Source organism: Drosophila mauritiana, chromosome 2R (genome assembly GCF_004382145.1).
Source record: "Drosophila mauritiana strain mau12 chromosome 2R, ASM438214v1, whole genome shotgun sequence".
Taxonomy (NCBI): Eukaryota; Metazoa; Arthropoda; class Insecta; order Diptera; family Drosophilidae; genus Drosophila; species Drosophila mauritiana.
In genome coordinates this window covers 14,740,896-14,766,278 of record NC_046668.1, presented here as the reverse complement: position 1 = coordinate 14,766,278, position 25,383 = coordinate 14,740,896, and the positions used below count along the sequence as shown (strand labels likewise).

Sequence of the window (25,383 nt, the reverse complement as noted above, 5' to 3'; positions counted from 1 at the left end):
GGCCTTTTGTTTGGACCATCTGGCCGGCTGATTTGGCAGCTTAAATGATTTCCGCTTCGACTCGACTGCGTGCGGAATTCACGGGAATTTATTAGTTAAGTCTAGCTGATTGTTCCTGGTCCGCCGTTTGAAATAACTCGGGCTCCCTTGATTTTCCGTCTGGGTTTCATTTCCTTTTTTTTTAGGGGGAAAATTCATATTGTTTTTTTACGGGTGGGCGTGGTCGCACTTCTGCTAACCAAAACACCAAGCGAATAAATATACAGACAGATCTTCTCGGATATCGATCCTGATCAAGAATATATATATTCTACACGGCCGGAAAAGCTTCCTCATTACCTGTTACATACTTTTCACCAAATCTAGTATACCCTTTTACTCTACCAGTAAGGGGTATAAAAATGTCCTTGCTCATTAGGTACACTCAAGAAAATTAATGAATGCTCAAGCATTGTTCAACACCATTGCCTCTAATAGCTATTAACAACGTTTTCTCTACTACTTTTATTCAAAATATTAATGTTCTAAATTAGTTTTTTTTTGAGTGCACAATCCCCTTGAGCTCCAACTTGTCATAAGGGTTAACACCCTGCCTTTTTTTTGGCCTCCCCTTGTTTGTACTTAGCACCTTTGAAGGGCTTCACTGTACAGCCGAAAAAAAAACCATCACAAATTTTGGGCGATTCAATTTGGGCTCCCGGTGGATTCAAAGTTTGTTTGCTGTTTTTTATTTTAATGAGTTTTTCGCATTAAATTTCGCAACAATGAATCGCTTTGTGTGGAGGGTTCGATGTCACCAAGGTGTTTGCAACGCTTGACACCTCGGCTGCTCGATTGTGCCACTCCCCTGCCACCTCACCTGATCTTTTCTGCAACAAACCCCCCTGATTTGACCCTCCTGAGTCTGTCAGGTATTTCCGCAAACATGTTTGCATGTTTTGCCACACAGAATTTATAGTTAATTTTCAATTTTGTTCAACAAGCTGCACAGACACTAACGCTCACAAGCTCACATAGATTTGAATGAATGGATTCCATTTTGCCGGCATGCCAGGTGGCTGAGGATGGGGATTGGGGTTCCGAAAGGGGGCGGATCTGGCACCCAGTGTCAAAGGCAAACTTTGCAGACAACAAAAGCCCATCGCAGACTGGGAAGGAAGATGCAAGGATCTGAGGACAAGAACACGACACAGGAGCTGAGAAGGGGAGGACATTCAAACTTTACGCTCTCCATTCTAATTGCCAGTGCTCTACACCCCTTTTTTAGGTGTCACTGACTACGCCCATGCGGCTTTTGATTCTCTGTGGTTGGTGCGTCTGCAAAAAAAGGCAACTAAATAATACAAAAATAAAACTCAAAAACACACTCGCAACGAAACTAATCTGCTAGTGAGCCCCAGCATGACACACTCACTGGAAAAACCAAAGTTGCTCAATAAATGTAAGTTTTAAAAATGTTTTTTTATAAGCTGAATTGAAGACTATCAGATTTGGGTACCAAATCCAGAAAAGCTTATCAAAGTTTACTTATGTGTATTATCAGTTATTATGCGTTATAAGTACATGTTATTAGTTAAATGCGGCTTTTTTTTTTAAATGTTTTATGAAATGTATAAAACAAATAAATAATAAATATTATTCCCTCGTGAATGCGATTACTAGTAACTAGCTTAAAAATAAACAATTGCGTTGTAGTTGAATAAATACAATATTATAACATTATTTCTAATATTTTCTTACTTAAATGATTAATTTCATTCACAGAAAAGATTGATAATGCTAGATTTTAAATATCTTGTTCTTGTATCTTGTTATTTATGATATATAACTTATTTTCCCCCTGTGCACTCAGCTCCCTGTACTCCAGTGTATACATAGAAAAGCAATTTGTTTGCGGCTCTCACTATTGTTGCATGATTATTGTTTGTTTGGATGCGTCTGTTTCCCAACCGAATCGCGCGACTCGAGTCGCCTCCCCGAATATCCGCCCATTTCCCGCCAGTTTTCCCCACCATCTTTGTCACACTTTTTTCCAGCAGCCGCACTGTTTGTGTGTGTGTGTGTGAGTCTGTCCTTGCGGTGTATTTAACCTGTCTGCTTGTTGGATTACGACAACCAGTCCACAGACAGGCGGAGAAGGGGCTTGTGGGATGGCAAACAGAACAAAACGGGCAACAAAACATGTATCTATTCATACGCCACTTTGTGCCAAAGGGGGTGGGCCAATGGGTTGAGGGTGGTTGGGTGGTTGGGGACAGGAGACGGGTAATGCAATACGCATGCAACGATACCGCAAAAGCCCCAGAAGAGACCCGGAACCCACACCCCACCGACCAGTCTTCCACTGGGTTAGCAGACATTTTAACGCTTATTTTACTTTTGGCTACGAAAGCACACCCCGCAGCAAACACCATGTTCACACTTATTTGCCCCATACACTCGGCTCAACTGCTTCTCACTGGGCTAGAAAAAAACGACAAACGCACTAATATTCCGTTTGCAACGACTCCATTATGGCGACTGTTCGATGCGATTGAGTGTGCATTTGAAGAAAGTCCTGGAAGACATCGTACATGAAATAGGACCAGAAACCTAATTAAAAACAGATTCCATAAACAGAAAAATTCTTTGTGAAAAGCCATAGGAAAATTACCTGCAATGGATTGAAACAGGGGAACCACAAATAACATTCTACCCTCCAGATTGTAGAAGTAAACGATGGATTTGTACAATAGCGTGTAGATAAATATGCATGCTGCCAGCAGCCAGGGCAGGAAAAGCCAGTGATTGCTCTGCGATTTTATTAAGTATTTTATTATTATTATTAATCTTATTATTTAAATAAAGAAATGTCATACCTTTTATAAGCTTTTATACAACAAGGTATTTGCCTTACCTTTGAGGAGCCCACGAACAGAAATATTCCACCGACGATCTGCAGCAGGCAAACATGAGGCCACACAATGAATCCCCAGCACTTATGGATCTCCACCCAGGTGGTGGTGAAGCCCGCTATGAGCAGGGAAACAACTACGGAGGAGCCAGCAATGACCATCCGCACGTAGTTGGCATTCAGCGATCCGAACATCTCTCCAGCTCAACAGAACGCGACGAGCAAACTAGGAACACTGATCAAACCTCCAATTCCAAAACACTCAACTGGAAAAGGCTTATCTATAAGCTTATTCAAAGAAAATATAATAAAACGATAAGGGGAATATCGAATTCTACAAACAGAAGCCCACATACCCTTGCGGCTTACATATAAAAAAAATATTTTATTTATATTTGATTTTATATTTTTAATGAGACGACTTATAAGAGATAACTTAAAGAGAGATAACTTAAAGAGATAACTTATATTAACTTAAAATATTTGTGTGGACTGGAATCTGCTTGCAAACAATGTATGAGGTCATCGCAAACATTTACTTATCTATATTTTATTTTTATTTTTAGTACACTGTGCTTCTATTTCAATTCTTTTGTGTCGTTGAATTGCCGTGAGAGCTGCTGATGAAAAACTTTAACCAGAGTGGAGGTTATGGGGCTTGGGCCGCGATGAATGTTCCTCTTAAGTAGCTGAAGCTTTTCGCGTAAATTAGCCAAGTGTAGACTTCATTAAGTTGGGCCAGTAAATTAAGTGCTAATGTCGAAAGTTTTGACCGACAAAGTGCGCAATGAAACGGGCTGTAGTTGTTGCTGCCATCCGAGGCGATGTTGTTGTGCCTGATATTTTTGCGCCACTCCTGCTGCGGAAACAGCCAGCGGCGATGGGAAAGCAAAAGCAGGAGCAGCTTCATCCGAATCCTCATCCGCATCGGCAGCCTCATACCCGAGAAACCGCAACAACAACAGCGGGCGCAACACCAGATATTAGGGTCAACTTCTGGCATCGAATGGTGCAATACCCTTTAAAGTGTTTAATATCAAATAGCAGGAAAAAAACAACAATACTACTCAGCATTATTCAGTTAATCAAACTTCTGTAGTTACAACATGCTTTATATTATTCATTTAATATGAACTTATTGAACTTACGATTGCTGACATTGTAAATCATCATCTATTTCCAGGGTATGCGAAATGGAGAAGTGGTTAGAAGGCTAAATTGATGATGTAGACCAGCGAAGGAAAATTGCACTCACTTTCCACGGCAGCTCCGGCCATCCCCTTACCCCCTTCCCGACCAAAAAATAAGAGGGCATCTGCCACGCCCCCCAACCACCCACTAATTTTGCCCGTAATGTCTGCGTGAGGCAAAAACAGTCTGCAAATTTTTAATGCTTTAATCTTGATGCTAATAAATCTTGAAGTTCCCTGGCACTTTCACATTACTTTTGGGGCGCCAAAGGGTTGCCGAGGCGCTGGTGGCAAATACAATTAGACAGCTGCACGCTTAACGTTCTTAGTTTAAGCCAATTTGAATGCACTTTGGACCCCTTCCAGCCCACGCCCCTGGGTAATTGCAAGTGACACTTGAGGCGAGCGAGCGCCTTGCTGACATCGCCTCTAATCGAATTCCGAGCTGTTCGGTGCGTGCGGCCTGGCCATTGATTAACCCTACCAGTTTTCCATCAATCTATATGGGTTTGTATGTGGAGGGGGTAGGGTGGAAAAACTTTGGGCATAATTTTCCCTGGCAAAAGTTGCCCACAATGTCATCAGCGGCACTTGCCAGTTTTATTTTGCGGCAGAGGGATGGATGGATCACAGGACTTACATACTTCCGGTGACACAGAACTGTCAGGATGGCGTGTGACAAATTTTCGTTATTAGAAGAGGGCAAAACTCGTTTTATTAACTTGAAATTTATGGCCAGCCATTTGGCAAAGACAAATTAATCAAAAAAAAAAAGGCGCTCGCTGCTTGGCTTTTATTTCCGTGTACATAAATTTGTATTTAAAAATGAGTTAGACGCGGAGCTTTGGCTCAATTTCACGTCAACTCAGCTACCCAGATTCTCCCACCTGCCAAATGCCAAATGGAGCCCATTTCTCTTCGCCCTTCCAGACTTTTCTTATTATGTACGAATTTGTCATTTTCCCGAGCTGAAATGCAATTTAAATGCTGCCGGTTAGCGAAAAGGAATTTTAATGTTCTCCATCTTAATGGCAAGACTTTCCAGTTAAACAATCCCGATGTCCTTGGAGTAACCAGCAACCAGCAAGCAGTGCCTCCTCATCAACTCTCTCTTTTGTATTTGTCCAGCAGATGGAGCATATGTTGACCACTTTGGCTTCTTTATGAGGTGGACGCTTAGTTGCCTCACTTTATGCTGCAAAGGGCGGGGAAAAAAGTGCAAAAATATGTTGCACATAAATTCGTATTAAGTTTGGCCCGCTGTCACTTTTTCTTCGGCCGCCTAAGCAATGCGGGCAGACAGAATAACGACATAATCATAAATTTAAATATGCAACCCAGAGTTCCTGCCCCTTACATCTCTGCCAAAAAAAAAAAAAAAAGAAAACAGAGCGGAAAAGAAAGGCGGCTGGGTAGAAAAAACGCAGAGGAAAACCTTGGCAGTGACAGTTTCACTTTGGCTGGCATAAGGAATTTCCCCGGCTTGCCAGGCACACATGTTGCCCCAGCTTTATGCGTCCTAAATGGAGTTGTTTTCCAGCCGTCGAGTTGGGAAACTGGGGACTGGGAAATCGGAAGCGCCACTCTCCGCTGAAAAAGGTCTTTATTACCCAAAGATGGAACTAACCTGGAGTCAGATTAAGATGGCCACTTGGGGTTCAAGTGTCACCCCTAATGTGCAAAAGGCAATGCCATTATTGTATGTGTATATACATGATTTAAATTTTATGGAAAAAGTTATTCAATTTATTTGAAGCCTCTAATTCCTTTATGTTCATGCAAATAGTTGCTCAGTGCGGGATCTTAAAATTAATAATCTGAAATATACTGAGGAGAAACTTAGTCATCCTGCTAGGCTCCAAAATTCAACTAACTGGCTATGAATTAAATATTTAAGCAGCCCCTAAGTTGACAATACGCAATCGTAGATCTTGAATTATGGCCAACTGTGGCACTATTAGGCACTATTCCCTGTTCAATCAAGTAATTTCAAGCGATTTACCCAAGAAAAGTGGCAGGAAAACTGCACGGAAAAGTTGGAGAAATCCAACACCTGGACACCCTTTTTCAGTCCTTTTTTTTCCCCCGCCGACAAACCCACGACCCCCATCATCATCTCCGTGCCGAGTCCCCAAAATCTGACGCAAACATTTTCGAGTAATCCGAGTGAGAAGGAGCTGGGCAGAAACGACAAATAAAATGTTTCGCAAAGCAAACTGTGTGGATCTGGGACTGCTAGCATCGCCACTGGGAGGGGGCACAGAAAGGAGTTGGCCCCAAAGGAGGGACATTAGTTTATTAGAGTGTGCGAGAAGCTTTAATGCCCCAAAACCTAAACATGAGATAAGGAGAGCGGGTATATGGGAATATCCTTGGCAGGACGAGACAGGTCAGAGAACAGAGAACGGAGCGAGTGACATGGCGAATGCATGTTATTGTGTGTGCTTAAAAATAAGAGAGAAAGAATGAAATCTACTTAAATGGTGAAAAGTTGCGGACATGGAAGGTGCTTCCGGCTCAAGGATATACGCAAATAATGTTTGTAAACAATTTTTATTGCTTTCTGGTTGAGATGCGCCCCGTATTTGCTTACAAAAGTAAAAGTTGTTGATAGAAATCACAGAACATAAACACAACAGAGAGATGCCAGCAATAGATTGAGATACAGATACAGCTACAGATCGGGGGGTGTGTGCACACAATAACATAAATTGCAGAATGTGACAAAGGGTTGTCCTTTGGCCCCGGCTACCCACTACCCACTACCCACTTCCACAATCGGTTCTTTAAGTTGAGTGGGTCAGCAGCCCGAGGAATATAAATAACAAAGGCCGGAGAAATTCCCCCGGACTTCTGTCGATGACATCAGCAAACATTCGAAGAAATTGAAAATCCAATCCGAGTTGGCCACATACACGAGTAGTTCCCCAGCCAGCGCACCCACTGACATGGCCAAAACCAAAGACAGCGCCGAAACCAGCCAACCAATTCGCCGGCAAAGTTGGGACTTTAAAGTTAAAGCCAAATCGGAAAGGGGAATTAGATGGTGTGGGTATACTCGTATGCACACACACACACTCACTCACCTAGAGAGCAAGCCAGAAAGCAGACGAGGAGGAAATTGCTTGCCTTTCCTAACTAAAACTTGGGGAAATTATGAAATTCATACAGGAAGACAATTTTCTTCAACATCTAATTCGCTTGCTGCAGCCCAAATATGGCTACAGTCAAAATAGTGAATAAACTACATTATTCAAGCTGCACAAGTAAATGTGCAAAATATTTAATCAGATCAGCAAGCTGATTACAGTACTATATAAAAGCTTATCCCGGGGCTTAAATAGTAATCGAACAATAGAAGTTATAAAATACAAAAATATTAAGTTGCTTTAATTCTTATAAAACAAATATTCAGGTGCATATAATTTCAAAAAATATTTCCTTTTAATATTGATTTACCCCATGTAGAAGATGTCCAGCTTAGCGAAGTCGCACCGTACAACTTTAGCTACATTGCATCAGCCCGAAATTTGTTTGCGGTCTTAGCCATAAGTTTGTCCGTCGACAGGCAACTTGTGGCGGCTGCTGGCTGTTGGCTGCTGCTCCTTGCCAGCTTTTGACTTTTGACAGCGGTAGCTATCCAATCCCGAATCCCGAATCCAGAATCCCCACTCTTTTCCCCACCGCCCCAAGGATTCCCTGCGCGAAATCTTCGGAAAGCCTTGGTAGTGAACACACTTTAGGGACGCGGTTGATGTGCTCAAGGGCTAAACTCGTTGCATTTATATACTTCACCTCCATTTAGCCTCGCCCGCGGCATGATTTGCTTGTAAATAGATATGAAATCCTGGCGAAAGGATAACCAGAGTTCGTTGCGTGATCTTGGCCTGGCTGTGTGGCAGTTTTGACGGAAATCCTTTACCGCTTGCCTTCCGCAATCCTGACCAATTCGTTTGGCTTTATTTAAGTTGCAATTTGCCAACAACTGATAGGTAGCCAACCGCCAGTTGGCCAAGCTCCGACATCTTGACTTTCATTAAGATTCTGCATATTTGGCAGTGTCTCAGTTTCAGTTTCAGTTGAGATAGCTGGCTGGGCTGCCTGGTGGTTGGCTATCCAGGCAACAGGTTTAATTCATTTTGGTTTTCCTTATTTTTTATGCCAACCATGGATTGCACTACGGCCAATGAGCAGGAGAAGGAAATCTAAAAATTACATAAGGGATCAGGGGAATTTTCGCTGGCACGGCCTTGTCGCACGCCAAAAGGAACAGGAGCCACAAAGCTCCTCGGCTAGATTCATTTGTTATTGTGCTCCGGCATCAGCATCAGCTCCAATTGCGACTCCATCTAGTGCTCCGGCTCCAGCTCCAGCTCCTGCTCCTGTGTTTAGCTGCCGGCCGATTCCCAATGCAATAACTTAAAAAACACGAAGACAGCCTGACAGCCATGCTCCTCCAGCTCCTCGGGATTCTGCTCAGGATTCAGCATCCATTCCCTCCACGACTCCTGCAACAATGGACGGCTGGCAGCGCCTTTGGGCCGGAAGTGCCGCCATGACGAGCATAATTTAACAAGGCCAACGCAGCAGCCGTTGCCAGTTGCCATTTGGCCAACAAAAGGGCCAAAGCAATAGCAGCACCGCCCAAATGGCCAATGCCAGTGGACACAACGGCCCAGGTCGCCGAGCTGCAAAAAAAAATCATATTTTCCCCCAGCTATTGACAGCGTAATCAGCAGAGTTGTAATAAAAATCCAAATACAATTTATTGTTGTACAGAACCAGGTAATTCATTACTTTATCGCTGCGAGTAGTTCACAATGCAGCAGCTGCGACCACACACTGAGCGAAAAAATGCTGTTTAAGGGTTAATAAATCAAGCACTTAAGCTTATTTTCAAATTCATCAAATATTAAGTTGATTTATGACTATAAATTCTATGATATTTACCTTGGCGCTCAAATAACTTAAATACCTGTAATTAATTTGCGGTTAATGTATTTCATTATTGCTTGTAATCCATATATGATTTATACCAACAGGATTATTTTCAATTTAATTTTGTTATAATTACGCTAGTGACCAGTTTTTGATTCAGGAATTCCGCTCAGTGTCCTCGACTTGCAGACTCCCACTAAAGCCGGAAATTTATGGTCTCTAGCCGGGCTTGTGTATAAGATGGTCTAGATTGTCGCAACCGGGGCGATGCAAATGGTAGTATTTCGATATTTTCCTTAGGCTCCGGCCGCAGACAAAGCCAAGACAAACAATCAACAAGCCAACAAACGGTGGACAGTGTCAACAGTCGTGTTTGGAGAAGATCAATAAACACCTCTGAGCAAATAATAATAATGAAATTTCTGGGCCCAGCTCTTTGTGAACAAATTATTGCTGATACCGAACATACATATATTATATATATAAATATCCGCATCCCGCCAAACAACGAGCACGTACCAGTTTCCTCATTTTCCTCGCTCTGTGCATGTGTGTGTGTGTTGGGTGCTGCCCGCAAAAGTATGCTACGGAAATGCGAGTGGGCGAAAATAAATAAGCATAAATGGTCAACCAAGCGAGGGAATAACAATAATGCCAGCCATAATAACAAAAGGCCAAGCAGCTTATGCGACAACCAAATCAAGTTAAAACACAAGCGGCCACAGCTGGTGAAAAAGGCCTGCGCGAGAAGTCTCAACTCAACTCGGTGAATATTTTAAAAATAATGTCGCCCGGCGGCAAATTGAAAATTAAACGAAAAACTTAAAAATAACTATGAAAACAAAAAAAAATGAAAATTATTTGGGCCAAGGAAAAGTTGCACAGCTCGCCGCTGACCCCAAATTGTAGGCACAGGCGGTATTTTCCATTTTCCATTTGCCAGTTGGCTGTTGGCTGTTGTGCAAGTGTTGCCAACTTAATAAAATGAAGCTCAAACATGAAAAGTTGACCAGGCCAAGAGCGCGCGGTCCGCCGGTCGGGCAGCAAGAACAACACGCGGCCAACAAACGCGGCAAGTGCATGTAGAAGTTGTGCCAAAAAATACATTTTCCCTCTGTTGTTTTTCTTATTTTTGGGGACTTTTCCTGCTGTCACTAAGTTTTCTCTTACCCCTGTAAGTAGTCTCTGAGGTAAACAGATGCGGTAAAAAATATATAATTAATTATAATGCTGTTTCACTCTGATTATTATGGTGCTGCTTAATTAAAGTTTATTAAAGTCAATATTTCATTCAATGTCAAAATTGAAAATAATTTAAATATAGTTAAAATAGTTCAAAACATTTAAAGATTGATTAAAGGGTCAAGTATTTGGGTTTATGTTACCCTCATTTGTTATTCAGATTTTCCATTGGTACAAACGAACAATTTGCTTGTAAAGCATCTATTATTTTGACCACAACTGTTGCCGTGAACACTGCCTACGTGGGTCAGCTCATATTTTTCAGTGGCTGCCTCCATTGTGAGTGCGCGAGTGTGTGGAGCTGGAGGCTGGAGGCTTAGTGCCAGAAGTCTCAGCGGAGTGCCTAAATTGAATATCATCAAGGCTCAAATTAATGTCTTCAACAGCCAAAACTTTGCCACTTGGACCACCGGCCCATGGATCCGAGGACCACAAGGATTCGGCGGCTACTCGCCCGAGAAGTTTTCCACTTTTTCCCTTTTGCGCTTTTCTTTTCTATTCTTTTTCTTCTTTTTTTTTGGTTTAGGTTTTCTTCGTTCTTTTTCGCTTTTCCTGCTGTCCGCACATTTTGCGTTATTCCAAAGTTTTCGGGTGAGTTCTGACGCTCCGAAGCCGGAGCTTCTGGCTCCTGGTTGGTTGCCTCTTCCCGGAAAGTTTTATGCGCCTCAAATTGAAATATTTCCATAGAGCTTTGCACACACTAACGATACGGGGGTACTTTCCACAAGTGACGCATCCTGGAGTTAGAAAACAAATGCCAGCATAGATATATATGATAGTTTTGGATGGCAGCTCTTTAATTGGCGGAAATTTGGTAGGTGTGTTCAAATTAGAATAGTCATCCTTAGAAATTTCCTTTGTATTCCTTAAGTCAAACTGTTGCCTTGAGAATTCATTAAAAGTGATTCTTTATGATAATTTATATTATGCCGCCATCTGAACTGCGTTACCCCATGCCTCGCATCATTCGTTAGAGTATCCCAAACTCATCCTCCATTAGCCAGATTCCCTTCCATCACTCTTGGCTAATTGCACGCATTGCCACCACCGCCAATTTGGTCAGAGATTGGCCCCCTATACCCCCTGAGCTCCCATATATCCTCCACCGATTTCCGATTTCCAGGGGCACGCGTCGAGGCGTAAACCGCGCAATGTGTTATGCATCCCTTGGGCCGACCAAGGAAACCAAAACTAAAACCCAATACCTGCGGTCACCCCCCTGGACCCCATTAGCCCCTGTACTATCCGGGTCGTCTATATGGGCGAATGCGTGTGTTATTAATCCCAGGCAATCTATTAAAAATGTAAAATGCATGAAGCCCGCCGAGACAATTGCAGTGCAGGGCCAGCGGGCCAAAGTCTGCTCACCGGGGAAATGTCTGAATGTCTGGCGCACCGCACGTAGTCTTTAAACAGGGTGGAACACTAGACTCTCAATACACTGGCGGAAACATGGAATTAAACTATCTAGAACCCATCTAATCGTAATAGGGAATCAAATGTACTTGTACTAACAAATAAAAGGTCCTGCAGAACTGGAAAACTATAATGGTTTGTATTAAAATAGTTTTCTATAAACATCAATAACATTTAAATATTCAGCTACTTTGAGATTTAAGTAGTTCCACTGGAGTCAAGAAGATCTGCTTTAAAATGTTGCTTTAGTGCATTTAACTTCCTGAATGCCTACATAGTTTGAATTGCATGATAAAGATGGCTATTTTTTTGGCAGTGCATAGATGACTTCTCGGGGTTCCGGAGACGATCCGTGCGTGCTCGGTGACTGGTGACTTTCGGCGGGCGAACAGGCAAGTCAGTCGAACTGAGCAGCGTCTCCGGGTGCTGCATTATTTACGCGACGGTTCTTGTTTATTGATGTTTGTCTGTCTCGGTCGGTGGGTCGGGTGATTCTGGTGTGGTGCCACCACTATATCTTCGGTGCAGGCTGGTCTTGCTTGGCTGGGCAAAGCCCACCCCGAGCTAACGGGCTTAACGTTACTCCAAAGGTTGCCTTCCCACCTGGACGGATCTTCGTGGGGACGGCGTCACAGCGAGTGCTTACATATTCATGAGGGTTGCGGCAACAAAGTAGCCAAAAAACGTGGGGCAAAAGGAATGTTTTGGGGCAAAACGGAAATGTCTTAGCATGTATTGCCAAATAAAAATTGCGGTTCAAGTTCGTTGGCTGCGTTGTTGAGTCCTCTCGTTACCCTTGTTATCCCTCGGTGATGCAGCCACTCTGGGGAATTGAGCTCCTTCTTTGTTATTTTCCCTTTAGCTTTTCCCTTTTTCCTTAAACCATTTTTTTTTTTTGGTTTTGGTGGCGTCGATCCGTGTACATATTTGCCAATTGCGATGCAGCAATTTCATGTTTAAATATGCCCACTTAATTGAGTTTAATTGTGTGTGCGCTAAGCGGGCGGAAATATTTTACAAAAATTGCAAATGCCCGCTCGCATTAATTCTCTAGGAATCGATATCAAATAACAGGCTTACTTACGCCGCTGGTCGGCAACAAAAGGGCCGAAAAGAGCTTATTAAAATTTATACATTTAAATAGTATTTACCGCCCACCCCCACTCATAACCCCCTGTTATCCAATCCTCGAATCCCTTGCAATTTGCTGTGGCCCAAGGCGGCGTAGATGAAAGTTTTCCAACTGCCCCCTCTCACACTTACCAGCGCTTTTTGCACATACTTCAGCACTGAAATTGACAAAGGGGTAGTTGACACACACACACAAGCACACACGCACACTTATGTGCTTTGCGAGGGGCGGGCTAGACAGAAAAAACAATTTCACGGTTATTCCTGGCAAATATGAAAAGTAAAATGTAATAGCCCCAACCTCTGACAAACATGACAACAACTTCAACTCTAACTTTTGTGGGTTGTAGAGTGTTTGGTGGGGTGGCGAGGGGAGTGGAGAGGAGGAAGCCACCCCCCAGCGGGATATGGCAGCATCGTAGCTTGTCAAGCGGAAACGGAAGTCAGACACTTACATATGCGCGCGTAACTTTACGCCCATCGTCGTCGATGAGTTGTTGCTGCTGATTTGCCATTTCTCGTTTCTCCTTTGTGCGGATACCCTGAAGTAGAAGGGTAATCAGGATTTTGATGGAGCTATCACTGATCAGTTCTCAATCAAGTGTTATCAGCTAGAAATCAAAGGTGTATTTTATGAATTACGATGCTAAGTTATATTCTTTTCCACTTAAACTTCTAAAGTAACTAAGATGTTTATTAAATTTTTGAACATTTCATATACATACATAAACAACTCCCGAAAACTCAAAAATTGCATTTCAATTTCATTTGTGTTTATTTTCTTAAGTTAGATTACAGCACAATTTCCAAACTCCCCCAAAGTTGAAACTTCGAAAGAGTATTTCCCACTAAGCATTTCCAAAAACTTATTTCTCCATTGAAATTTTTTCGATTCCGTTTTCGGTTCTCGTGGCCCAGGGCATATTTCAACAGTTGCCAGTTATGTTGCTGCTGTCATAATATTGGCATGCATATATCATTCTGACGGTCTATAAAAGTATCCACACCCCGCCGAAGGAAACCAAGGGTTGATTCCAGTTGTCGTCGCACTGTTGCACTTGTCATAGATATGCTATTTCAAGGGGCTGGGCAAATGGGGGTTCGGTCGTTTCATTCCCGCTCTTTGAAATCTAATAAGCCTCGATGGACTATCGCTTATTCCGATCCTAAGTGGTTGATAATAAATTGTTAGTGAAAAATGCGCACATTTCCCATTTTGGGGGTGCAAAATATGAGTGGTAGTCATCCCTTTCTCGCGTTTCGAAGTCATTCGAAGGATTAGAAAATCGGGACAAGAATGCCGACAAATCACGATGGAAATTGGCGGGGCAGGCGTTTTATTAGGCACGTCCTCAAACCAGAGACACCTCCAAATCCACCGCAGACGTGCAGTTACCTGCAAGTCCCCAAGGTAGCGTTTTTATTAATATTTAATGCGAGTCTTGGCAACTTTCCCCTAATCCCCGCACATCAACCCTCATAAAACGCAACTTTTCGCACAACTGACAACTCAATTCAGCATCACTTGGAGCGCAAAAGCCCCCATCCCCCAGCACGTGCCAAGTATTTTGGCCAATCTCTCAGTGATGCCCCATCCCCTCATGCAAAATTTGCGGACTCCATTAGATGTCACTCCTCTTTGGGTTTTTACTTCAACTGCCTTGCTTATTGCGTTGACTGCATAGCTGTGTAATGAAAAATTTTCCAGCATTCGCCATGGCCACGCCCACCCCGTGCCCAAGCCCATCGCGCCCACGGACCACAGAATTTTCGGGGGTGTCCTGCGATTCCTGCGATCTCGTGTCCTTGTGTCACCCCCAGCAGTCCGAAGGAAACTAAACATAAATCATAAATATTTTAAAGTTTCAAATTACCAGTGGCAAAAACAATCAATGCAGCCAAACCACCACCCACAGCCCCACCCACACATCCGTGTGCCCAAGGCCTTTTTAAGGGCGTTCCCCAAGCGCTGTCACACAGCTGTCAGCATTTGGCGAAAAACCCCCTTTGTAGCTGGGTGGCTCGGTGGTTTGGGTGGCTTGGGTGGTTGGGCGGTGCGATGAGGTCGAGTGGTTGCGCAATCAGCGCTAATCTAATGAGTGTCACTGTTGCAAGCGCGGCAAGTGTGACTAGAACATTGTTCGCCATTGTTCAGCAGGTGTTTGCTGGCACCCAAATGGGGAAGCATTACAGTACGCACTAGTTGTTAAACATACAAAATATAAGTAAATTTAAGTATGACATTACCATTGCCATAACCATTTACATTGCTAGAAATTTGCAACTCTACTTTAAATATCTTAAAGATACTTTCAGAAATAATGCCATAATTGGGGTATCTCTTTTTATATGATTTGAAACTTAAATATTTAAAGAAGCTAGCTGTATATTTAACAACAATATTAGTAATGATTAAGCGAAATAATACTTATTGAATGAAAATCACCACCCCATTTCTAGCAGTGTGCTCAAGGCAGTTATGAATATTGCAGGATGCCGAAATGACATCTTGTAACTTCTCAAGTATGTAACGGGGCTTTTATGTGCAGTTACCGTTACCGCTGGCAACCGGGCAAGAAGAAGCACTGGCGCTGGAGAATTCTGCAGAAGAGCGGCAAAGAGACAGCCGCCTGTCGCAGCCAGCAGTCATATAAAAATAATTGTTTGCCAGCGCATTCATTACCCATGACAGCCAGCGATCCTTGCCAAGGATATTAAAAATGCAATTTCTGGCCGAAAAAAAAAAGTGGGGAATGCAGAACAAAAGTAAAAATGAGTAAAAGAAATATATAAAATAAGGAATATGAGCAAGGGAAAAGTGCGTCGTCCACCGCAATTCGTGTGCATTTGCAAATTGGTTCGCCGGACGGATAAGGACAGCTCGAGTTGCAATTCCATTTAACGTCTCATCATTTTGCAACTTGGACGCGGACATCAAATTAAACGCTCGAAATGCAATAAACATTAATAAGAGCGAGAATCAAGGTGCTGCAGCCAGATCCAGATGGGCATGCCATTCGAATGGCATGGAAATGGCTCATAAACAAGTCCATCAAATAAAGTGCACACAGACGGGCCGAATTTTTTCGCTGCGCGTCGTCGTCCACCGGTGACTTTTGGCGTAAAAACCGCAGCACAATATTAACAATGACGCATGGAGCACTCACACAAACACACAGACACCCACACACAAGTAAAAAAAAACACAACAAGAGACACACATGCACACGGAGCAGACTATCAAATTTTAATACGCCATCGTGGATGTGCCTTTATTTCATAAATTTTTAATGAAATTAAGCGGCAAAGCTTTTTGGGTTTTCGGGTTTTCTGCCGCTGGTGTCTGAATGTGGCCAGAGTATTTCGAAATAAATCATAAAGAGTGAAATACATAAGTAAGCCCAAACATCCAGACATCCCGACATCCGGACAGCCAGAAACCCAGACGGACAAACATTGTTTGCATACCTTTTTAAATGGTTTTTCAACTTTCGGCTCTTGTTTTGCCAATCAGCCGCAACTAAAAGTGCGCCCAGTTAAATTATGAATTAAGCGGTTTTGTGCGTCTATATATGTATGTATATGTATGTGTATGTATATGTATATGTATGCACACAGCACACATTCAGGATTTAATCTTTTGTTTTTAATGAGAGCGACTGCAGGCGCTTGAATTTTTAAAAAGGTCAACTAGAACACAATGTGCACTTCCGGCAAATCCCACTAGTGGTGAACAAAAACTACAAATTTCACTTGGCATTTGCCTAATGTGGTCTGGACATAACTTAAAATGCAGTTTGTTAAGAATAACAAAGTATTGGAATTTTTCAGCATATTATTATGTGGTTAACTGGGTTAGCTTTTAAGTTACATACATTTCACCTGGTGGCCAAGTAAGTATTGTAAAGGTACTGAGGAATCAAGCCTTTACAAGTATGAACAACCCTGGATATAAATTCTTCAGGATAAAGAAAAAACTCCTTCGTGTCACGACCGGCGCGATCACGACTCACGCACTCCTCTCTAAGCCGATCCCCAAATGCACCCCAAAAAGTATGCAACGCCGAGCACAAAAAGGAAAATATAAAAAATAAGACACAACCCCCCAGAAACCGGAGGACATGACTGCCATATGCGAAATCAAAAGTTGTTTATGACTCAATTTGTAGTTTTGAACATGAATTATTGCAGCTGTGTGCGAGGGGCGAACGAAAAAAAGAGACTTATATAGTGAGAAAGAGAGAGAGGGGGAAGAAAGGAACGAAAAGGAGAAAAAATCAACAAACACGAATATGTGGTGCACACAAATTTCGGATGAGGAAAAACTAATTTCGCAAAGAGGAAATTAAATATGGCAAAGTTTGACATATGACAGATTTCTCGTTGTTGTTGCAGCTGCTCCTGCCGCTTGTTTCGATTTTATATTCATTTTAGCATGCGAATAATTGAAACATTTCTGGTGGCAAACATGCAAATTTCAATTTCAATTTGCAGCCAAACAAAGACTCAACTCGGCTATCTGGATATATTCTCAGCAGGACAACTCAGGTGGATAGCACTTTTTGGCAGTTCAAAGTGAAGGTATTTGTATTTGAACTGTTGTCATCCGAAATAATGCCAACTGAGCCAAAATCCCTCTCCATTTCATTTGGCTACGGTTTCATTTCATTTCATTTCGTTTCATTTCAATTCATTTGGATTCGCATAGTTTGCTTTGTGTTTCGTCTGCTCGTCTGCTGCTGGCCAATTTCGCATATTTTTACAACTTTAGCTTGCCACTTAATTTAGTCAATAACATGCAAATGATTCGCCCAGAGTCTAATTGGAAACGCAACTCAGCAGTCTGCGAAGTCGCTAGACTGCAACTTTTTCCACAGTTCCCGAGTCCTTCGGTTCTAGTCCACATTAAAGGCTGCGGTGCGTCAAACTTATAATCAAGAGGGGATTTCCGCCGAAGGACTTCTGACGACTCGGCGGTGGCCAGATGGGCGGGGATCGGGAGTCGCACTCCCGAAGACTGATGAGCTACAGCATTTCTGCATTTCATCACTGCCATTTGACTAGGGACTCGGTTTGCCCACTCTGGGAATACATTAAACAAAAGTGCGCAGTACGATAGTTTTTGGACTTATGAAGTGTATAGTTACGCATTTACTTTTCTATTATACGTTTTGGTGCCCTGCCTATGATACTTTGATTTATATAAGAACTGTCAGTATATCTGCTTAATTTATTTGAGGAAAATTCAACTCTAGCTCGTCAGTTATCTATTGTCTGGAGGTGTGCGGTGTTTTTCTCAGTGCCTCAAGTGGCATGTGCAGGCGCTGCCAAGGATGCTCACATTCTTCATCATCAAGTGCTGCTCAGTTGCACGTCTGTGATATGACTCGGTTATTCGGTTGCGGTTACGATTCCCTCCCTGAGTTTTCCCTGTTTGCCTGGCAGTCTGTCTGTCAGCCTTGGGTTTTCCTTTCGGGCGTTTCGCCTCTTATTTCCCAGCCCAGACTCCCACACACAGACACAGAGTGCCGCGGCACTGTTGACACTTTCCACTGACAAATGGCCATAAGTGTATAATTGGATAAGAACTCGGAAGCGAGAGGCCATTGGAATCCATTGCTCCTATTTAAGCTGCCAGGCGAGCTCTTTTATGCAAACCCTTCCAGTCGGCGCCCATTCAATCAAATTAGCGAGCAGTGCAATCACCGGGCGAACAAACTAATATCTGTGGCCAAAATGCTTCATGGCTGACTACTTATCGCTTAATCACATCAATGGAACCATGGCCTGCTATCGGCGCATCTGCATAAAACATTTAGCAACATGAAATCGTTACTCGCCCATCCATCCATCCACACACATCAAAGCCAATCAAAATGGCATTTCAATAATATCAGAGCCGTACAATCGCGTCGACAGGGGGTTTTCCGGGATGGGTGGGAATGGTATGGTATGGCATGGTATGTCACGTCATGGTATGGGGGTTCTGTTGTAATGGAGCGCGCATATTTCGGCTCGAATCTGTGTGGGTGAGCTTATGAGTCAGTGAGCATATGTGCTACTGTGTGTGTGTGTGTGTGAATACATCAATGAATCGTTCGGCAATATTACAAGCCTGAGCACACAAGCACACACAGCTAGAAAGAGAGCGAGATAGCGGAGTAGACAGAGACAGAAGCTGGCGGAAATTGTGTCAAAGGATACTTTCGCTTTCCCCCAAAATGTGTCCTTGCCCAAATGTACATACACCCATGTCGTTGGGCGGGTGGGCGCGTCATAAAGATATTGACAGGCCCATAAAGATAACCGTAGTGGATTGCGAATGACATGTCATGGAAGAAATTAGGCGATGTTTCTCTGAATGATTTTGCAAGGGCCAAATCTTATCTAATAAGAAAAGATACATGGTGTTATCTGGTTAGCCCATTTTAATGACTATAACATTAGATCTTAGCATATAACAGTAGGAATCTTGGACGATGTACGCAACTAACTATTTCAACTGGGTTTTAAAGCAGGCTACGATTGGTCAGTTTTGGTTTTTTGGCTACACAAACCCGTCGACTTCGAAATTCCAAATTTGACCCCGGTTTCGTTGACTCGGTGATCCTTCTATCGATGATCATGTTGGTGGCCACCTTACAGCCAGAATATGTGCCTGTTGGTATTACGCCACTCTTGAACTGGACAGAGCCATCAAGTCTAAAGCACTGTGATGAGGATTATCTGATCGTTGTCCTGGCATTGTCCATGTGCACCCAGTTCTTACTGATGACCTATGTGGGTTTCGCAATCATGCAACCGTGTTCCATGCGAAGGAAGCAGTTGATTCAGAGCCAGCAAAGGACTTTCGCTAACTTCATTTTCCGAAGGCTACTCTTCCAGTTGGACGAGGCATTACACCCTTCGTTGGGGGCGGAGCGATTGGACTGCTGCTTGAGGTCTAGTGAAAAGGTTATCCAGGCCATTCAACTGTTCCGCCGAGATGCTCTCAAGGTCCTTCAGCCAGTACATAATCTCTCATCCGCACTGGCCAGCGATTTCTACTATGTGCTGGACGAGGAAGAGGATGAACTGGATTCCAACGGCTATGGGTGCTCCCACTCAAAGGTCGAGGTCACCGAGGAGCTATTGGTGTGCCTGCTATATCCGGAACGAAAAGTGTCCGGGAAGAAGTAATGCGTCGGACTGGGGAACCTAACTTTTTGGCTCAAATTGGTTTGTATTTTTGTATACCCCCTCCGCAAAGTGCACTAAATTCATTAACTAAGTAAATGATTATTCGGATGCAACTTTTTAGATAATTTTCAATACTTAATAAAGAAAAAACGTCACTGTCCATGAAGGTTTTAGTTTAAAAGTACTCCAAATAAAAATACTTTTTATTTAAAATCTTCAAGCTGGTGAGCATTACAAATTTGACACACTTAAATTTAGTTTCAGTTCACTAGGCCTTCGCATGTTCTTCCAGGGTATTGGTCCATAGGTGAAGTGGATCTATTCCCCATCCTCCTTTTCGTCGCAGTTGCAGCACTTCTTCTTCTTCTTGTTGTTCGCATCAGATCCTCGTTTCGGTGGACACGCGTCGAAGTTGCTCACAGGATCCGCCAGTGGGAACTGCTTGTTGAATAGGGGCTTTGGTCCTTGGCCAGCCGGAAAATCTGCGGTCACGTGAGCCTTGCACGGAGCACACTCGGCACCGGCACCGCCGGCAGCCACCTTGCTGTGACCACTCTGTATACCCTTGCTGGCAAGCCCACCTAGTGGCTGACCCGCTGCTCCACAGTCGTTCTGCGGCCCCATAGTTCGATTGGTGCCTATTGTGTGTGTGGAAAGGAACGCTTCGGATGTAACGCCTCCACAATGTGGGCATATAAAGGTGGGCGGTGGTGCGACTGAAGCGGCTTTGCTCTGACTCTTACCCACCGCGCAGCTGCAATCATCGGCAGCTGCAGGCTGCTGCGCTTTCGGCTGAGGAGCACATTCAGCAACGGGTGTCTGCTGGGGCTTAGCTGCAGGACCGCAACCGCAGTCTTCCTGCGGAGGATCCGGGCAATCATCCCTGCCACAACCGTCGCACCCCGACTCCCTTTGTGTCGATTTGCTCTCCTGATAGGCGTCATCCGGGTCCTTGTCGGCCACTGGAAAATAGTGTCCAGTTAGCGCGTCTTGCCGATCCTCATCGTCGTCATCCATGCAACCACAGCCTCCACTGGACTTCTTCAGATTCTGGGAGCAGTCCTGCGCCTGTGGCTTGGTGGTGCAATCCTGTTGCTGTTCAGATTGGAGCTGTTGCTGCTGCTTCTGGTGCTCCTGTTGCTGCTGCTTCTGCTGCCGCATGCAGTCCTGTTGCTTCTGCTGCTGTTCCATCTGCTGTTTCTGTCGTTCGTCCATGGAGCACTCGCAGTCGGGATCGGTATCCGGCACTTGCCCTTGAACGACAATAAGTCCTGCTCCTTTTTGCTGTTGTCCGGCACATGGACAGTCTGGATCGTGCTGTATCCCCAGGGTTCTCTGATTTTGCGATTGAAATTGCTGTAGTGCTTCTTTCCTAGAGCAAGTACACTGGTCATCGTCTACTTTTTGATGAGATCTCTGCATTTGAGCTTGTGATGGCTGCTGTTTCTGGGAGCCACATATTCCACAACTTGGGGCATCCTTTGGCTGCATTTGCTGCTGGGACTTTTGCTGCGCTCCTGCGCCACATGAGCATTTGCCATCCTCTCCTGGTTGCGTCTGTGACCGTTGCTTCTGGGCAATGCCACATGAGCAAGCATTCGGTTCCTGGGGCTGTGTCTGCTGAGCAAAGTCGCTGGTTGCAGTTGTGGCAGTCGACTTGTGCGACATGGTTCCCACCGTGGAAGGAGCGCCACATACGCACCGTCTATTGGATGGCTGATCGTCCATATTGGCCTCACTGGTAATGATATATCCGTATTTTCCGGATGGCTTTGATCCTCTGGATTTGCTCTTGCTGCCCTCGTCGCTGGTGTCGGCCAAGCTTATCTCCTTGCCGTACTTGCAGAGAAACTCGATAATCACGCCGTTTGTCCAGCCGTAACCCAGCGGAGTGTTTTCCGCCGAAGCTCCGCCAGATGTGCCGAAGTCCTCGCAGTAGTACTGCAATAAGGTGGTAAAAATCGGATTAGGAAACTGCCATGCTCGTGCGAAATATTTTTTAAGGCCGATTGTTCACTGTCAGATGTTAGAATCTGTATGATGCTTGAGGTCCTCAAATATATTTTTAAAAACAACGAGCTAACTGATATATAGTAACTTACCTTCTCGAACATGAAGCTCTCGTACTTGTATGCCGCATAGTTGGACTTGACCCATCGATGCGCCCATCGCTTGGACATGGCTTTGGCCGGCGGAGTGCCCAGATTCTCCAGTCCCTCGATGATCAGGAACATCATGGGCGGAAAGACATTGGGGTGATCCCAGTTCTGGCCCGACTCCTTATTCATCGTGTACGGCACCCCACCGTATTGCGCATCCAAATCGTTGGTCTTGATGTACTCCATCACTCCCTTGGACACCTTCTCGGTGTCCACCAAGGGAAAGGCTCTGGCCCACAGCGGAGCAAAGTTGGTGCAGCAGAAGTAGTTGCGTGGCTTGTTGTTCACCAGATCGTAGTCCAACCAAATGCCGGCTTGGGCGTTCCACAAATTATCCCGAATGGCTTTCACTAGGACACATGCTCTATCTTGATACTCATCGGCTTTTTTGGTATTACCCGCTTTGCGATTGAATTCGGCCAGAATCTTACCACTCCGAAAAACGATGCAGTTCAGCTCGACGGGCACAATGGCAGAGGTTTTGATGTCTCGAAAGGATCCTTTATTGGAACCATCGACGGTTACATACCAGCGGGAACTGAAGTTCGTACCCGATTCAGCAGCCGACTTGAGTTCGGTGTACATAACCTCTCGGACCACAGGACTCTTGATGCTTGCCACACACTCCAGATCTTCTCGGTAGGCCTCGGGCCTGGGTCCTGCCGAGGAATCCCGATACTGATACATGGTCCTGCCCTTCACCTGCACCGAGTGCTTGCTGATGAAGGTATCGTACTCGGTTTCCAGCAGCGGCAGCGCTTCGATGGCGTACTGCTCGTCCTTGGTCACCTCCACATAAGCCTTTACCATCATGATTAAGAGTGGAGGGTTTGATCGACCCGAGCAGTATATCCGACCGCAACCAGGCACAAAGCCATACTGCTTAACCAATTCCAAATAGTTATCGATCATGCCCCGGGCTGTTTGATGCATGCCACACTGCAGCAAGCCGCGAATGATCCAAAATGATTCCCAGTAGCGATACTCGCGGCAATTCGAGGAGGGAACAATAAAGGGATTCGGTACGTAGATTATGGAATACTGATCAGGGTTCTCCTTGACCTCATCCTTAATCCGCCGCCCCAACTCCTTCCAAAGTCCATTGACATTCGAACCGAACTGCTTGATTTCCGGGTCACAGATCCTGGCAAGAAACGAAGGCTGTGCTTTCCAATCCGGCGGTGTCCAGTATTCTAGCTCCGAGCCAGGATCATTGAAGTGCTTCTGCAGTAAGAAAATATTTCTAAAATTATACCTATTTTATAGGAAAATTCGTATGGTTTTTTTTCACATTTTACCTCCACAAACATTTGCAGGAACCTTAAAGATCCATCGTTCCGGCGGCAATTGGTGAACATATCGAAGTCGGCCATAGTTTGTGCAGGTGTAAAAATGCAGCTCATGTCCACAAAGTGTTTGCAGTCGGGAAACATTTTCGATCTCTGGACAGCATCCAGCAAGGGACCCTCGCAGAAAACACCTCTAACTCAGGCGGAATAGAACCAATCAGTTGAGATTCCAAGCACCAGGATCTGTTTTCCAGGACTCACCTGTTTTCTCCGCCCAGGACCTCAGCACCGCAGCGGCACTTATTCGCCATCTTCGACGAGTTGCTGGGTTTTTTTTATAGCGAACGAAGTTCAGGCTGAGTGACTGATAACCGGTCCAAATTCGGGTTTCAGCCTAGATGTGAATCCCGGGCGACTGGGTTTTTGGGGCATAAATCAAAAAACCGAGCAGCAGCAGCCTCTGTTATATTGACCATTAAAGCAAATTTGTCGACATTTGCCATTAAGAGTCAACAATGCTCGGCCATAAATCAGCGTAAATAGACAGGAAGCGCCTGCGAATCCTCAGCTCTCCTTCCCGGGCCACACATTTATTTTAAATTACCATAAATGCCCCTGACCGAAAACGAAACCAAAACAAGAGCAGCGTGGCGAACTTTGCCTAAAAGCTATTGGCCCCTGTGTCCATTTGTAATTTCCAGACAATTTATCAAACCAGCAAAAGCAGTGAAAGCGGCAAAGGAACAGCAAAAGGCAAGGGGATGCCAAGTGCCGAAGGCCAGAAGTCGGAATGGAAATGGCGCAGAAAATGCGCTTCAAGTGGCCATGGCCATGACCATCGACTGGATGGCTAGATGGATGGATGTATGGATGGAAAACCGAGGGGGCAGCGAGTTCAAATAAAGTAAAAATTCTTCGATTCCTGGACAATCAAATTGGGATGGTGGAAAATGGGATAGTGGACAATCAGCCGCGGGCGGGTACTTCATAAATTTCTTCGACCGATCCACTTTAATGCAAGTTTTTGGCATCGGCATCTGTGTGGAAACTTCTTCAAGTACGAGAATTCGAAGGAGTACGGAAATTAGCCTTGTCGCAATCGCATTCTCTGTCGTCTGCAAAGTTTCAATTGAATTTTCGTCCGGCGTAAAAATGCCAGCAACTTGAACATTTCGCCGTGTTCGAGCAGCGATCATCCACCAAGTAATTAGTTTTGCATATGTGAAAGTGCAGCCAAAGGATGGGCATGGATGGAAGTCCTGGCACTTGTCGCTACCCCTTGACCCCTCGGCAATGTGATCAACTTAACGAGGTGCCGCCAGTGAGGAGGAGTCATGGAGCCAGTGCACCGACAAAAAGTTAATCGAGGTGAAGGTAGAAGAAGTTCCCAAATGCAATCCTATATCTTCAAAGATACAAACTACTGAAATTCTATATCAATCAAAGGCGAACTTCGCCACCATTTGATGTATCCTTCACCTATAATGTGCACCTCCATTTTTGCTCAGTGTAGCTAGACGCTTATCATCATCGTCATCCGCATTCGCAGCTAATTGAGTATTCTTCCCTTAAGTGGACACAGCCGCCGCTGGCGCCTTTCAGCCTCATTTGCAGGCACGCACATAAATCAATAAGTTGCATTCGGCCTTAAATTAATTAAAAGGAAAATTCGCAAAGAGCAGTTGGCGTAGTTTTCCGAGTTTACTTTACTTCCGGCTGGCAAATACGTTGCAGTCCTTGCACTTGCAGTCTGTGCTTAAACACTCCGCCAGCTGACAGCAATCAATCAAAAATTGCACTGGCCTTAGCGCGACGGGTGGCGCCGGATGTATCACGTCCCAGCATCGCCCAACCAGCACCACCCACTGACCACCCACTGCCACCCACTTCCAACTTCGACGGAGCAGGAGCATGATAAATTGTCAACACGCTGACGTTTGTCTGCA

General features: G+C 44.4%; 3 protein-coding genes across 4 annotated transcripts; 1 reads left to right on the top strand and 2 right to left on the bottom strand.

Moving 5' to 3' along the window:
* Window positions 1-1,648: 1,648 nt before the first annotated feature.
* On the bottom strand, window positions 1,649-3,113 carry LOC117136865. Of its 2 annotated transcripts, none has more exons than XM_033297964.1 (3): window positions 2,859-3,113; window positions 2,654-2,792; window positions 1,649-2,557 (listed from the first exon to the last, which is right to left on the bottom strand). In XM_033297964.1, the coding sequence occupies exons 1-3, from the start codon at window positions 3,086-3,088 to the stop codon at window positions 2,486-2,488; spliced, it is 441 nt and encodes a 146-aa protein (XP_033153855.1). In that variant the 5' UTR covers window positions 3,089-3,113; the 3' UTR covers window positions 1,649-2,485. The 2 variants fall into 2 exon arrangements, with proteins under 2 accessions (XP_033153855.1, XP_033153856.1); XM_033297965.1 differs by having other exon boundaries at window positions 1,649-2,592; window positions 2,897-3,113.
* Window positions 3,114-19,335: 16,222 nt separating this feature from the next.
* On the top strand, window positions 19,336-20,155 carry LOC117137684. The gene has a single exon (XM_033299252.1). The coding sequence runs from the start codon at window positions 19,429-19,431 to the stop codon at window positions 19,987-19,989; it is 561 nt and encodes a 186-aa protein (XP_033155143.1). The 5' UTR covers window positions 19,336-19,428; the 3' UTR covers window positions 19,990-20,155.
* Window positions 20,156-20,164: 9 nt separating this feature from the next.
* On the bottom strand, window positions 20,165-23,865 carry LOC117137683 (trehalase). The gene is made up of 4 exons (XM_033299251.1): window positions 23,699-23,865; window positions 23,447-23,630; window positions 22,092-23,372; window positions 20,165-21,930 (listed from the first exon to the last, which is right to left on the bottom strand). The coding sequence occupies exons 1-4, from the start codon at window positions 23,746-23,748 to the stop codon at window positions 20,308-20,310; spliced, it is 3,138 nt and encodes a 1,045-aa protein (XP_033155142.1). The 5' UTR covers window positions 23,749-23,865; the 3' UTR covers window positions 20,165-20,307.
* Window positions 23,866-25,383: the final 1,518 nt, after the last annotated feature.